Consider the following 15345-nt stretch of genomic DNA (forward strand, 5'->3'; position numbering starts at 1 on the left):
TTCCCCTGGAAATGCTGGGATCTGTGGTCTCTCCCTGTGTTCTTTTCAAATCTTGGCAGTGGCTCTGCCCTTTTCCAAATTAAAAAAAAAAAAAAAGTTTAATTTCAATTTCAGATAAACAGCAAATAACATTCTAGTGTAAGTTTGTTCCATGCAGTATTTACTAAAGTATTTTTATTCGCTAAATCTAGCAGCCCTCACTGTGACAGTCCCAAGTCCAAAGCCCCATGTATCCAGCCTTACTGCACAAACCCCATCACATCTTGGACGCTGAGGCCCAGGGTCCTTCAGTCCTCCCCCACCACTGCGGGGCCCTCCGTCTTCCCTAGAGAGTCCTCCAACAGTGTTGGGTGGTCTAGGCTCCCCAGCCTGCCATGAAGAGGTCTTAATCCTGGAGTCCAGGCTCCTGGTCAACTGTGGGCCTTCCCTGTTCTCTCCCCGTGCTCATACAACTAGGCCCTTGGAGGCTTAGCCAGACGCCCAGCTCCTGAGCTGTGCATGCAGATTAGACCCCACATCAACACCAAGCTTTCAGTCCTCTTTCTCTGGTTTCTATCTTCACTGCATCAGCTCCCTCTGGTGGCCAGAAGCAAACTTACTGTCTCCTGTCCTGGGTTCCTATTTCACGGTAGCCTTCTGCCCAGGCAGAGATGAATGATACATCAGAAACCAAACGAAGAGTCAAGCACATACCCATCCCACCCACTTCCTGAGGCTCCCTTTGTGGTTCACCCCTGAAGGGCTCTCCCCCGGGTCCTAGCGTTACTGATGAACCGGAGCCTCGGTGCCATGGACTTTTGGGAACAGTAGCCCCTCTCTTTTCCTCCAACGATAAAAAAGAAGGTAGTTCCCTCACAAACTGAACCTTTCTTTATGCCACAAAGTGGCTTAGTTAGAAGCAGGAATGGGACCAGAATTCTAAACACGTGGCTCTTTTCCTCAGTTTCCATCCTCTGGGTTAGCAAGAGGAGGGTATAGAAAGGGGGCTGGGACAGGGTCCACTACAGGTTGCTGGCTCTGTGGCCCTGGGCAAGTCCTTTATCTGTGTATTTACCATCATGGTTAGAAGAGGGGTAATGATAGTACTTGCCTTTTGGGGCTGTGTGGGGGTTGAACGAACTAACTCGCGTAAAGAGTTTAGCAGAGTGCCTAGCCCATGGTCAACATTCAGTAAATATTAGCTCTCACCATACTTAGCTCAGCATGCTCTGGAAGCATGGAGGAAGACAGAGGTGCAACAGTTAGGAGGGCAAAGGATCAAGACATCCATATTTTAATTGCAGCCTAGGAACAGGCCGTTGACATGGAAAATGCAAAGGATCCTTGGTGCTTTCTAGCTCTCCTGGTCCTCAAGGACCAGTTCCCGGGGAAGCCGCTGCACCCAACTGACCATCTCTCCCTTCCTTAGGGCCGACGACTGCTTTTGTGCTTCTCGGAAGCTGGATGCAGTGGCCATCGAAGCCAAGTTTAAGCAGGACCTGGGTTTCCGGATGCTGAACTGTGGGCGGACAGACCTGGTGAAGCAGGCAGTGTCTCTCCTGGGGCCCGATGGGATCAACACCATGAGTGAACAGGTACAGGGTCCAAGAGTCTGAGTGGATGCCCCCCGCCCCTCCACCAGGTGCACTGTCCCGTGCCAAGATGGCCAACAGCAGGCCCTGGACACACACTCCCCCTACTGGTGACTTAGGGTGATTTTTTTTTTTTAATTTAGTTAGTTTTAGTTTTTAAAATACAAAAACATCCTCGTTCATCTTTATAGAAGTTGCACATGATCTTTTGCAGCTGAAATGGAAAGTAGAGAATAACAGGCCTATTCCAGAAAGGAAATAATGCCATCACCCAGATAGCCATCATTTATATTTAGCATGTGTCCTTCAAGTCCTTTTTTCAGTGTGGTTAAAATTAGTTCTCTGCCTGCCTTTCTGTTACTGCATCACAGAACAGCTCCGGGAGTATTTTTACCAAACTTTCAGGGGATGTTTGAGATACACAGAAGTCATTCTGGGGAACCCTAGGAGGCACCTCAGAAACAGGCAGCTGTCCCCCAAGCCCCTGAAACTGAGGTACGGTGAGAGGCTCATGTGTCTACCAATCAAGAGACACCATGTGGGTGAAAGTGTCACGGACAGAGAAAACAAACAGCAGTTTTCAATGTGAGCCCCAGATGGAAAGTCAGAAGGGACAGATGGAGCTGTTTCTCATATGGACAGCTCATGCAGCGAGTTCCAGGGAAGGAATAGCAGCTAAGAATTTTCCTGAGCAGCAAGGAGCCCTAACACACACACACACACACACACACACACACACACACACATTATTTTTTTAAAACGGGGATTTATAATGTCTTGCCTTTTCCAATAATTTATATTAAAGGTGCTTTGCAGTATCATTAAATATTTTTCTTTTAAATCATTTTAACGGCTACATTAAATGGTCATATTATTAATTCAGTTTACCGTTCTCAGTTGTTGGCTATTCAGGTTGTTTCTAATGACTTTTATCAATAAGGCTGAGTTAAACACACAAGTCTTTGTTCAAATCCCTGATTGTTTCATTAGGGAAGGTTTTTTTAATTGAAGTATAGTTGACACAATAGTTTCAGGTGTACAAAATAATGATTCTACAATCCTGTGTGTTAGGCTATGCTCATCATTAGGGAAATTCTTAAAAGTGGAAGTAGTGGCTCGAACACATCAACCTTTCTGAATGGTCTCCATCTCAAGTTACTTTTCCAGAGACTTTGTTTCCTTATACACACCCTCCAACCTATATGTATTTCCCTATTAATCTTTTACTTAATGTTTTGCAACTATTTCATTGGAGCTTTACTGTCTTCTTTATTTAGAAGAGTTCTTTACATATTAGACATATAACCCGTTGTTATAATATGACAAATATGTCTCAATTTATTGTCTACCTTTCAATTTTGTTTATAATGTTTTCCATTTTATGTCCTCAACACCGTAATGATTTTTATTCGTGATTTCTTCCATTCCTTTTACACCTAGAAACAGATCCAGTGAGATGTCTTTTATGGTCTTAATTTTTTCTCTATGTCTGTAGTCAAACTAGAAATTATTTTGGCATATGGTGTGAGATAAAGCTCTAATTTGCATGTTTTCCCAAATAGCCACCTTCTCAGCACCATTTATCGAAAAATCCATCTCTTCCTTCCGTTGGTTGTAGAACTTCAAAATAATCAGAGTCACAGGCAAATATGGAATTCCTAAAAGCCGTTCCTCATTCACTTGCCTTTTGCTTGTAAATGATAATGTCAAACCAGACGTCAGTGATGGGGGCATGCTCAGAGGCATCCAATTTCCCTTGACACTGACCAGCAGCTTATATAAAGCAAAGATGACACTTGTTATATTGTGAAGGAGAAAATGTCAAGGAAACAGTGTTTATGAATTAGGTAGTTGGACTGATGTCACAGAATCCAGAGAGTTCCTAAGACCTGTAAGTTGAAATCAGCCACCTGTTTTAGCAAACACTCCTAGGTCTGCTGCATCTTAGGACAGACAAATGAAAATACTCCAACTTAAGCAAAAGTAATCGCAAAAAAAAAAGGCAATTCATCCCCCACCCAATTTTTTGCTTCCATTCTGGGTTTCAAAATGTGCGGGATTGTGACCTTATGAGTCCTAGGGCGGCACATTTGTTTTTTTTAATGCTGGATTTTGAATACAAGCATAACCACCTACACACAAGTAAGAATTTCCATTTGTTGTTGTTGAGTGACAGCCACCGTGTAAACCCTCTCCATTCTCTGGTTTTTAACCCACTGCAGGGCATGACCCCCCTGATGTACGCCTGCGTCCGTGGGGACGAGGCGATGGTTCAGATGCTGCTGGATGCCGGAGCTGACCTGAATGTCGAGGTGAGGGTGCAGAGGGCTGCAGGGCCCCTCGGCCTGGCAGTCCCCCCAGGGGGAAATGAGCAAGGGGGGAGGGGGGCTTTTTCTCCCAAGAGCCACCACTCAGTGTGCTCAGTCCAGCAAATAGGTCAGACCAGCTGGTGGATTTCCTCCATCCCAAGGCCCCAGCCTGAATGTACATTTCATTTAAAAACAACCAGCAAAGCTGCAGGGAGCACCAGCTTTTATTTGCTTCAGCGGAACTGAGTCTGATTCTTACTGCTCATCATTCCTTTGGGGATGGGGCAGAGAATGCTCTCCTGAGCTATCAGCCCTTTCTGCCTAATACAGAGCTGGTCCATGTACCCTGACCTGAGGTGTAGCTCCCCCACATCCTCCGCCCTCCCAACCAAATCCTGATTGGTTCACCTGTTGGCTGAGTGGAAGCCACAGGTCTTAAGGCCAATCGCAAAGCTTCCTAGAGGCAGTGTGGTGTATAGTGGAAATCACACCCCCAAGGGCTTTAGAATTTGACACTCGGGCTCAAATTCGGGAATTGCTGAGTCTTAGCAACTTGCTTTTGTGCTTGGGCAGGTGGCTTAACCTTTTGGAGCCTCGGCGTCCCCATCCACAGCAGGGAGAGAATAATCACACCCATCTCAGAGAGTCGCTGGAAGAAATAAATACAAAGGGTACCTAGCATAAGTTTGGGATTCGGTTAATATCGGTTTCCCCACACACACCGCGAGGCTTGTAATAGGTGAATTCACGCTTTTTGACCATATTCTATCCTGTCTTTCTGGCAGCCAGCTATTGGCAGCCCCAGAGGCTGGGAAGGTTGGCATGCTGCAAGCCTAGCTCAGCAACCCTATAAAACCTTGTTAGTTCAAAGCCAGACGTTCTTGTAGTCTTAGTACTGTGCTTTTTTTTTTTAACTAGTGATTTTGATATTCATCTGAGGAAAACAGGCAGTAGACACAGTTTTGCATCCAGACCATTTTGGATATCACAAGTTTCAAGTACTGGGGACTTTCTCGCCTGTTATGAATCCCCCAGCACCGTGCAGACCCCTGCAAGGGCTCCTCATCTTTAGGTCCTGGTAGGCTTCTCTGGTCCTCTCTAGCCCATCCCATGGCTCCTAGTTCAAGGCCTCGCCCCGCAACCCACTGGCAGGTGATTAGTGAACTCAGCTGCTCTAAGTGAAACAGGCATCACGGCTAGATGGCCCCAGGAGAGTTCAGGAGAAAAGCCATGTGTGGGTGCCAGTCCTGCAGGACCCCAACCTTCAGCTGCCCTGCTGCCTCTCTTTTGGCCTAGGGTGTGTTGAGGCCCCCATACTGAAAGACCCAGATCAGATTGCTCACTCATGGTGTGTCCAGGGAAGGGTTTGTGTCCAGGTTTCTAGCAGCTTGAGGGTCCTTGTCTCCTAGGAAGCCAACCAAAGAGTGAAATGAAGATAGGTAAGGTGAGCTGTGACCAGATGGGAATGTCACTCCATCAGATGGGTGGCGGTCTTCCCTGGCTTGAAAGCTCGAAGCAGACCTCCCCTTGCCTGAGGTTTGCTGCTGCTGAGAATCTCCCCTAAAGGTGTGGATGTCATGGTCTGGCATCTCATGCTATCTGACCTGCTGTGGCCCTCAGAAGCACCACTCTTCCTTAAGCAGGAAGAAGGGGCAGGCTGGGGAGCTGGCTCATGGTAGCTGCCGTTACAGTTCCTCCAAGGTACCATAGAGGAGGTCAGAAATCATCAGTTTTACTCCTTTCGGGTGAGAAGCCAAAAGGAGTCCTTCCGATGCATGGAGGACTTAAAGTCACCACCCCACTATCACCAACACTTCCCAAAGGCACTTCCAGAATGCCCTTCCGTACATCTCTAGCCCACGTGCCCAGCCACAGATAGGTCCGATTTGCTAGTCTAAATATTGTGAAAGGTCACATTTTGAAAATAACTTCAATTTGTTTATAGGTTGTCAGTACTCCTCATAAATATCCATCCGTCCACCCCGAGACCCGCCATTGGACGGCTCTGACTTTTGCTGTGTTGCATGGACATATTCCTGTAGTTCAGGTATTAATGGATTTCCCTATCCACGTCTGACCTTTAATTTTACCTCCTCCATTATGCAAATCTGTACCTCTCCTGGCATGCACATTCCCTAAGGGATTCATATTGGTTAACTTCAATGAAGTATAGCACATTCATATCATATAAACGCAAATATCATATGTAATGATCTATATGGCCTGGCTTTAACCAATATGAAATTATCACAGACCCACACGCAGCCTCACACACACAAGTGGCAAACGGACGAAGTTGTTCCTGGTTGCTCGGGGGTGGGGCCTGAGCTGTGATGTTGTGGATTTGTTCATTTTGCTTGTCGTAACATGAACATAAGACTTGGCTGGTGTGAGACCTTAGAACCTCCCCTTAGGTGTGACCCTGGTGTTTGTGTAGAGTCTAGTGGTTTCTAACTAGTGGAAAGAAGCATCCCCAAGTCGCCAAAGGAGTGGTTCTAAAAGACACTTGCTGGGATCCTACTTATTGAGAATCTGGTCCCAGAGGTCTAGAGTAGGGCCTTTGCATGTGTCTTCTGAAACAGCTCCCCAGGTATGGAGAGATGTCCTCATCTGAGGTCCTTGGGGCATTTAAGTATGTATTGCTTGGACTTTTTCTGGTTGTTGTACAGTTGTTCAAGAACGAGCCATCCAGTACATTCTAGATCTTAAACTCAGTCTTCAGTGCATCCAAAAAAAAAAAAAGATATCAGCATCCCGGTCCATTACCCCACCTGGCCTCCTAGTGCTAAGCTTTGGTTACATCAGGAACACTTGCTTTTATGTGGTCCAAGCCTCTTAGAAGTCTGCAGAGCAGGAAAGAGTGTTATAGGGGCCACTGGACAATGTTGGAGATCCACAGGAATCTTGGGTTGTTTCCTCGGTCATGGGACTCCTTCAGACAGATCCAAAGTCATGTTCCAGGGGGCGGAGGGTGTAACGTGTCACGCTGAGAGCTGACTTCTGCCTGTAGAATGCTCTGTAGAATGTCATGCCCAGTTCACTCCTGGTAGAGGGATATAGTAAAGAAGGGATCGGGGGGCAGCCTAGTGGATACAAATGCCATCCCTTAAAGTGCAGTGGCCTCCCCAAGCCTTTAAATCAGGAATAGGAGTGGCAGGCAGCCAAGCAAAGCCAAATGGGGGTCAGGCCACCTCTTCCCTGCAGGTGCACAAGGCATGGAATGTCGTCAGCAACCCTCTCCCGGCTATGCCCTCAGGGAGCCCTGGATAGGTAGTAAAGAAGGCAGATTGCTTCCCCCCCGCCCCCGGCCATTTTCCATTAGCGGTGCTGAGAGCACAGTCACTGTGAGCGAGACCCAGCATGGACAGCCTCCATCTTTAAGAAGCCCAGATATCTTCGGGAATGCACAGAACAGAGTAAACTCCTCAAAGCTCACTCTGCCACTTCATTGATTGATCTCACTGGCCAGGAGACTTGCTGAACTATCCTCAGAACTACCCAGAGTGTTCTAGAAGGGACTTCTGCCTGGTTGGCCCAGGTGGTCCCCAGAGTCCTTCGGAACTCAAGATTCTGTGGTTCTAAGAGACCGCTCTAATGCTCTCCGAGGCTTTGTGTACCCGACCCCCAAAAGGGAGTCTTCCAGCACTCCAGCGCCATGAGCGTCATCTAAGCTTCTAGAAACTTGAACGTACATGACAATCACCTGGCGACCCTGCTGAAATGCAAACTCTCATTCAGTTGGTCCGAGGGGGCGCCTGAGAGCCAGCATTTCCAACAAGCTCCCAGGCGATGCTGATCCTGCTTTCCACAGACCACGCTTGGATAGTCCGAGCTTCTAGGAGATTCAAGAGGCTGTCAGTTCACCCTCTGGCATACAGCTGCCCTCACCCTGTGCACATGGCCCCTGACCCAGAGGGAGGGCAGGAACATTGGCATCACACTGACTTCCGCCAGCTTTTCCTGATGTGTCCTCACAGCGCATGTCCTTTAAATGTCTCCGTGGCCGCTCTTCCTCCACAGCTGCTCCTGGATGCCGGGGCCAAGGTGGAAGGCTCCGTGGAGCATGGTGAGGAGAACTACTCGGAAACACCCCTCCAGCTGGCTGCTGCCGTAGGTAAGAGCCACCAAGCCTCGTCCCTGCTGAGGGTCTCCACCACCTTGGCCCTTAATGTGTCTGTGACTCTATCTTTGCTTGATTCGCTGATAAAACCCCCTTCTCTGGGCTTGCAGGAAATTTTGAGCTGGTTAGTTTGCTGTTGGAGCGTGGCGCGGATCCCCTGATAGGAACCATGTACAGGAATGGAATTTCTACCACCCCCCAGGGTGATATGAACTCTTTCAGCCAGGCTGCAGCCCACGGACACAGGTAGGCTAGGATGGGCCAAAGCCACAAGGTCCCAAGTGGTGCTTGTTAAAAATGCAGATTCCCAGGCCTACCCCAGACCCACTACATCTCTGGATGTGGGGCCCAGAGGCAGGCCAGACCCCAGGCCTGGCCAGAGTGGCCTTAACCGCCAGCTTCCTGCTCAGAGCCAACCACGCAGCGCACATCCACTCAGACTGCTTTGTTTTGTCCTTTCCTGATCAGCTTTCACCTCACAGAGACTCCACTCTTTGCCGGTATTGGTCAGAACCCATCACCTCAGCTGCCAGGAAGGGAGAAGAATCCATTTTAAAAATAAGAAAACCTCTCACGCTTGGTTACTGCTTGTCTACATTTCCTTCGGGGTTCACCCCATCCTATTTTATTCCACGTACACCAAGTAAAGCAGATTCACTGTGGGACCCCATGCAGGCTGATGGTTAAAAGGGCACAGTTCTAGAATCTTCTGGATACTTGAGGAAAGCACTTAGCTCCAGCCTGCCCTCAAGGAAACGTAGTCAGCCATGCCCCACCGTCTCCTCCATCCTTAAAACATAAGCACCCGCGGTCAGGCCTCTGAAACCACCCCCCCGGGTCATTCCTGTCATTCCATTGTCTCACGTGAGTGGTGTCCCCATGTCCCGCACCCTGCCCCTGCCCTGGCAAAGCCCTTCCATCTCTGAGTGTCTTCCTCTCTGGGTTTATGATTGACAGGAATGTGTTCCGCAAACTGCTCGCTCAGCCAGAGAAGGAGAAGAGTGATATCCTATCCCTGGAGGAGATTCTGGCCGAGGGGACTGACCTGGCGGAGGCAGCCCCGCCTCCCCTGTGTGCCAGCCGCAACAGCAAGGCCAAACTGAGAGCCCTGAGGGAGGCCATGTATCACAGCGCTGAGCATGGCTACGTGGATGTCACAATTGATATCAGGAGCATAGGTCAGTCCGGGCACCCTCCACCACTGGGCACGGCACCCCCACCCAGCCCTAGGTCACTCACATGCACACGTGCACACACACCACGGGGCCAGGGAGCTTCTCATTTGCTGGCCGGAGCACTTCTAAGCTAAAACACCCACACGATCCCCAAAGGCCCATCCATCCTCAGGTCATTTTCTCATGATTCCCAAACTCTGGACCCAGAGAATTTAGGCATTGGAATCACCTGGGAGCTTGTCCGAATACAGATTGCCAGGCCCTACACCCAGAGGCTCTGCTGTCGAGGGTCTGGATGGATAAAGGCCGGAAATCTTTATGTTTAACAATCATCCCAGGTGGTTCCCAGTGGTTGGTGAATCACTGCCGTAGAGTACCCAGATCCATGAAGCAGTGGCCAGACAGCCAGCTAGGGTGAGAGCATCACTTCCTCACCAGGCTCACCCACTGAGCTTCAGGGCGCAAAGCCACTCTCGGGAAAAGCTAGGTAGGGGTGGCTCTTCCTTGAGTGAGCTAGCTCGGATCCATCTCCTCCGTGTGTCCAGGGAGCAGGCCATCCCAGCCTTCCCAGTCTGGGGGCAGCGGCCCCACACAGGAATAGTAGAACCTAGCGTGGGCCTTCAACTGACCTGGTGTGGCAAGTCGAGGTGAGCGGAGGGCCTGAGGAGAGGACCCCCTGCCGCTGTTCTGGATGTGGGCCTCTCTCTCAGAGCGACTGTTTAGTAGGCGGGACATTTATGCCATTGCCCCAAGAGCTTATTTAGCAGGATGACGAAGCTCCGGACTCTGAATGGCCTGCTCCTTATGAACAGTAGTGAGAAGCACTCTTCCTCTGTGCCTCTGAGCTGCTGGCGAGGTTTCTGTTACAGGAAGAAGGCCTGATGAAGCGCCCACAGATGGAAAAGTTGTTTTGCACAGGGGAGCCACAGGGCTGTCCTCCCAGGTCTCTCTCTGACATCCCATGCCCGTCCTGGATGGAGCAGTAGATGGTCAAGTCCACCAATAGGTTTCACCAGCTCTGAGCTCTCATCTGGGCATGATGTGCTGTCTCATCCCGGGCAAGACCCTTCCCTCCCTGAGCTTCTGTCCCCCCAGAAGGCAGAAGGGGTGGAGGTGAACGGAGTCAGGACCCAGAAGTATGGAGAAGGCATAAGCAGCGTGTGACCATTCCATGTTCTACCTGATGGTTATATCTGGTAAAATGCAGCTCCTAGTAACGTGAACAGCGTGCACAGATGGACACCCATAGCTAAGGGAACTGAATTATGATCTTCAGTTTCAACATCTGCAAGTCTTCAGGGAAAAAAAGCAACACCGGCGCTATTCATCCCAAGTCAGGCTCTTGTCTTGGTCTCATCATTTGGTGCTGTCCTGGGGAAAGGCCAGCTTCCAGATAAAAACACGCCTTCTGTTGTGGTTGTTTTCTGTCTTGTCCTCTCCTACCCTCCATGCCCTCCCCTTCCCCTCCCAGGGGTCCCTTGGACACTGCACACGTGGCTAGAGTCTTTGCGGATCGCCTTCCAGCAACACCGTAGGCCTCTCATCCAGTGCCTGTTGAAGGAGTTCAAGACCATTCAGGAGGAAGAGTACACGGAGGAGCTCGTTACCCAAGGCCTGCCCCTGATGTTTGAGATCTTGAAAGCGAGCAAGGTAGGAGAAGTTTGACGCTGTTGGGGTCGGTCGGCGGCAGAGAACAAGAACGACCTCACCAGTCCCTTAGCCTGGTCCCGCCCTTTGGGGAGGACCGTGTGCCCAGCTAGCTAAAGCTACTTGTGTCATTTGTGGGCCACTGTTTTTGTTTTTGTTTTTTAAGATTTTATTTATTTGACAGAGAGAGACACAGCCAGAGAGGGAACACAAGCAGAGGGAGGGGGAGAGGGAGAAGCAGGCCTCCCGCCGAGCAGGGAGCCCGATGCGGGGCTTGATCCCAGGACCCTGGGATCATGACCTGAGCCGAAGGCAGACGCTTAACTGACTGAGCCACCCAAGCGCCCCTGTGGGCCACTGTTTTGCTGAGCACCTGCTATGTTCCAAAGCCCTTGGGCACATGGGACAAAGTAGAGAGATACCTTCTAATCCAGGGAATTTACACAAAAACTGGGGCAGTCATGCCAACACATGTGCCCCAAGGCCATCTGAGGTTTATGAAACAGAGTTCAGTTGGGTGGCATGGGCTCTGAGAGGTGTGAGTCGGTCAGGGAAGGTGTCACGGAGGTGCAGAGACATGAGCAGGCCTGGATGGACAGATAGGAATTCAGCGGGAAGAGGGAAATGGTACAGACGCTGCCGAGGATCCTGCAAAGCCAGGCCCTGGAGAAAGCTTTTCGGGTACAGAGGATCAAATGAGTGTCACCCCTTCCTCACAGGCCTCCTAATTCCTGCAATAGGGAAATGCTGCAACCCCATTAAAACATCAGTCCAGCCCTTGGGCCATTATGAGATCAATTCTTAAAAATTTCTTTGGGGTCACTTATTCGGCGCTACCAAATAGATGTCTGGTCCCAGCCAGTGGGCCATGTGGCATTATTGTGTGTGTTGCTAGAGAACTTTGAGGATGGACAGTGGTGGTGTGCCCATCCCCCAGCCATCCACTGGGGTGGAGAGCCAAGGGCAGGGAGAGACAGTGACCAGTGCCCCACCACTGTGGCCACGCAAGCACCAGGGGTGGCCGGTCTGCCTGAGAGGCTCTGAGGAGTTTGTGCATCAAGTTCCACATATCCTGAGGGCTTCTCAGTGGGCCCCCAAGGGCCTGTATAGCACAGTGGTTCAGAGCACAGACTCTGGAGCCAAAGCCAAACTGTGGCGATTCAAGCCTCGCTATGCCACTTCCTAACCTTATGAGCTCAGTCAAGTTACTTAACTGCCGTCGGCCTCAGTTTCCCTACCTGAAAATGGGGACAATAATTATATTAAACCTCTTAAGGTGGTTGTGAAGATAACGTGAGTCAGCGCCCTTCAAATTGTCCCTGCAAATTAGTGAGTGCTTTATAAGTGACTCCGTCATAAAGATGGCCTCACCAGAGGATGTGACGCCTCCACTATTTCCCGAAGGGTGTTCTGTAAAAACCATCCCGTTGCAGCACACGTACCAACCAGCCACGAATACTGACCTGAGAACAGGCCAAACATCAGCTCTTTCTGCAGGCTAACATTGGATTACTCCAATTTCTCTCCTGCAGAGCCTCGAATACCCTAATTCACAAAGGCAGTCAGGGGTTTCCCAAACCCATTTGACCTTGGAACCCTTTTATAATGAACTGTCTCAAGACACAAATGAGGATATTTTTAAGCTAAAGTATATATTTTATATTTACTATATGCCAGGCACTCTTCTAAGTGTATTATAAGGATTAACTCAATCCTCACAAACAACCTTTGAAGGAGGTAATGTTCTTATCCACATTTAACAGATGGGTAAACCGAGGCACAGAGCAGGTGATCACTTGCCCAAGATCACACAGTTGGTAAGTGGCAGAGCGAGGCTGGAACCCAGGCAGCCTGGCTCTAGCACCAGCCTCTTACCCCTTTGCTCCAGAACAGACTTTCTAGAACTCTGGGGTTCCCTCTAAGACAGTGGAGCCTCTGAAGTCTCAGGGGGAATGGGCCTCTGAACCAAAAGGGCAGCATGGGTTCCCCTTGCCAGGCTGGGCCCACGGGCTGTCCAAAGAGTGAAGAGGGGAGCGGAGAGCTGCCTTCTCCGGATGTGGCAGTGTCGGTCCAACAACAAAGCAGCAACAACAGGGCCCGTCCACTGTCTGAGCCTCGGGCTACCTGGCCTGGGGTCCAGAACAGCTCTCATGAGATATTCTCGTCAGCAGCCTAGCCTTAGTCCAGAGCCTCAGGGCCCCCTGCGGGCTGGATTTGCACCTGATGGAAGCCCCACCAGGACCCAAAATGGGAGCGGGGGTGCCAGCCCTTGTGTAATGAGCCACAGCGATTCCACAGAGAGCAAAACCTGATGGAAGCATTTCAAAACCAAACTCTCCCTGCCCCTCACTCTTCACCCCTCCAACTTTGAATGAATGAATAGAATGAATGAATGAATGGAGTGGCGCTTTCACCTGCAGTTACCTAAGAGACCACTTTAGTGAAAAACATTCCTAAATCTCTTCCTAGGGTTAGCGGTTCTAACTTGTTTTTGTTTGTTCCATTTTTAGGGTATAGTAGGAATTCCAGAAATTACTAAGGCATCCTGTGTATTACATAAACCTAATCTATAGGTTTTTGAAGTAAACTTTATTTTGGAGTTTTGGAGTATGACATACATACAGAAAAGTGCCCAGATCATAACTATAGAGCCTAATGAGTTTTCACGAGGTAAATATACCTGTGTGATCAGCGCCTAGGCCAAGAAAGAGAACACTACTAGCACCGCAGCAGGCCCCTTACGCCCCACTCAGCTACTACCCCCTAACGGACAGCCAATGGCTGGGCGGCGGGGGGCTGGGAAGAAGGGAGGAGCCTTTGCCAGGAGATGTGGACTAGAGCCTGCTCCCCATCAGCCATACCTATCTTCAAGGGTGGAGGGAGCCAGGGATGAGGCAGAAGCAGCTCCCTGTCAGGAGCGGACAGTCTGGGAAAGATGGTGCACTCAAGAGTTGGGTTTGCTCTTATAGGGGTTCAGGGGCAACCCCTACTGGTGAAGTGTGGTATTACACATCATGTATATTGCCAGTAGGAGGAAAGACGAGGTGATCAATTACCCATGGCTACACTGTGAAGCCAAGCATTCCCCAAGCATGAGTGATATCCCTATGGTCAAAAGAAGACTGGAGAGAGATGGGAGCAGAGAAATCCAAAAAGTTGAGAAAGCTCTACAAAGCTCGCCCGCCCATCCGTCCTATTAGAGGATGGTTAGTAGCCACACATCACAAAACTGCCCAGCATTGTTCCTTCTTCCATTAAGCGGGTCCCGTTCAGATCGCATCTGCTGTTCTGTGTGGACAGGTATCTGGTTTTATCAGATGGATAAGAAATAGTGGATAAGGAGATAGAAATTCCGGAAATAAATTCACTTTATGGTCAACTCACAGAAATATAGCTGTCCTATAAAGTGAAGCTTATGCCTTCCCATCCTTGACTTGTGCTCATTCATACATTACTTGATATCTGGTTGCAGATGTGTTGTTGTTTTTTTTTTTTTTTTTGGCTCCCTCTTCTAAATTTTACCTTCAAAAGAATTCAGCATCTCTAGATTTTCCAGGAACAGAACATATAGCCATTTCTTAATACACACCTGTTTAAAGAAAGTTCCTGGTCCGTTTCTCCCACACGTAATTCCCCAGAGCACTGATTCATTCCACAGTCACCAGGTCTCACTATGCAGCAGTGGTGATGGGACTGACACGTTCTTTCTCCTCCTGGAGCTTACTACGTCCAGGGGAGGGACAGACACACGGTAAGCCAGGAAATGGATCAGCAAAAGAGAGTGAGAGCTTGATACATGCTATGAAAAAAAAAATTAGACGATGATATAGTGCCTGGGGGTGGGGCAGGCAAGGCGTAATCTAGACAAGATGTAAGGAAGGTCTCGCTGAGAAGGTAGCAACCACCAAAGGGAGGGAAAGCTCCAGCCATGCAGTGGTCTGGGGCAAAAGCATTCCAAGTGGGGAGTGTGGGAGCTGAGGCTCTTAATGGAAACGTGCTTGGTGTGTTGAGGTGATAGGAAGAAGAACAAGGTGACTGAGGCAGTGGGACAAAGGAAGAAGTATCAGAGATAAAAATCAGATCGCATGGAGTCATTCTCCATGTGAAAAGTGCGGGTGTCCCTCCACATACGTGCAGTGAATAGAACACCACTGGAGGTTTTAGACAGAGACAAGACCTGATCTGTGCGCTTTTTTCCTTGTGATTTGTACACTGTTTTATTTTTTCTCAATTTTTAATTGAAACATCTAAGTTTTTTAAACTTTCGATTTTGAGATCGTCATAGATTCACATGCAGTTGTAAGAAAAACTATATTCTACTATGTAGCCTTTACTCAGTTTCCCCTATTGGCAGTATCTTACTAGACTATGGTAAAATATCACAACCACCATATTGATGTGATACAGTCAACATGCAGAAGATTTCCATCACCCACAGGATTCCCTCATGTTGCACTCTCCTAGCCAAACCCGTTCCCAGTCTTCCCCCTGGTAACACTAATCTGTTCTCCATTTCTCCAATT

The 15345-nt window shown here is 49.1% G+C and overlaps 1 protein-coding gene across 1 annotated transcript in view; it reads left to right on the forward strand.

The window, feature by feature from the left end:
* Positions 1-15345, forward strand: part of ABTB3 (ankyrin repeat and BTB domain containing 3) — a 298415-nt gene that overhangs the window by 247888 nt on the left and 35182 nt on the right. Inside the window, exons 5-11 of the mRNA XM_028088606.2 lie at positions 1409-1574; positions 3794-3883; positions 5826-5927; positions 7901-7994; positions 8111-8246; positions 8958-9178; positions 10647-10825. Coding sequence (XP_027944407.1) covers positions 1409-1574; positions 3794-3883; positions 5826-5927; positions 7901-7994; positions 8111-8246; positions 8958-9178; positions 10647-10825 — 988 coding nt within the window. The remainder of the gene's footprint in view (positions 1-1408; positions 1575-3793; positions 3884-5825; positions 5928-7900; positions 7995-8110; positions 8247-8957; positions 9179-10646; positions 10826-15345) is intronic.

Source organism: Eumetopias jubatus, unplaced genomic scaffold (genome assembly GCF_037043125.1).
Source record: "Eumetopias jubatus isolate StellerSeaLion01/CBP00866 unplaced genomic scaffold, mEumJub1_p1.0 scaffold_8, whole genome shotgun sequence".
Taxonomy (NCBI): domain Eukaryota; kingdom Metazoa; phylum Chordata; class Mammalia; order Carnivora; family Otariidae; genus Eumetopias; species Eumetopias jubatus.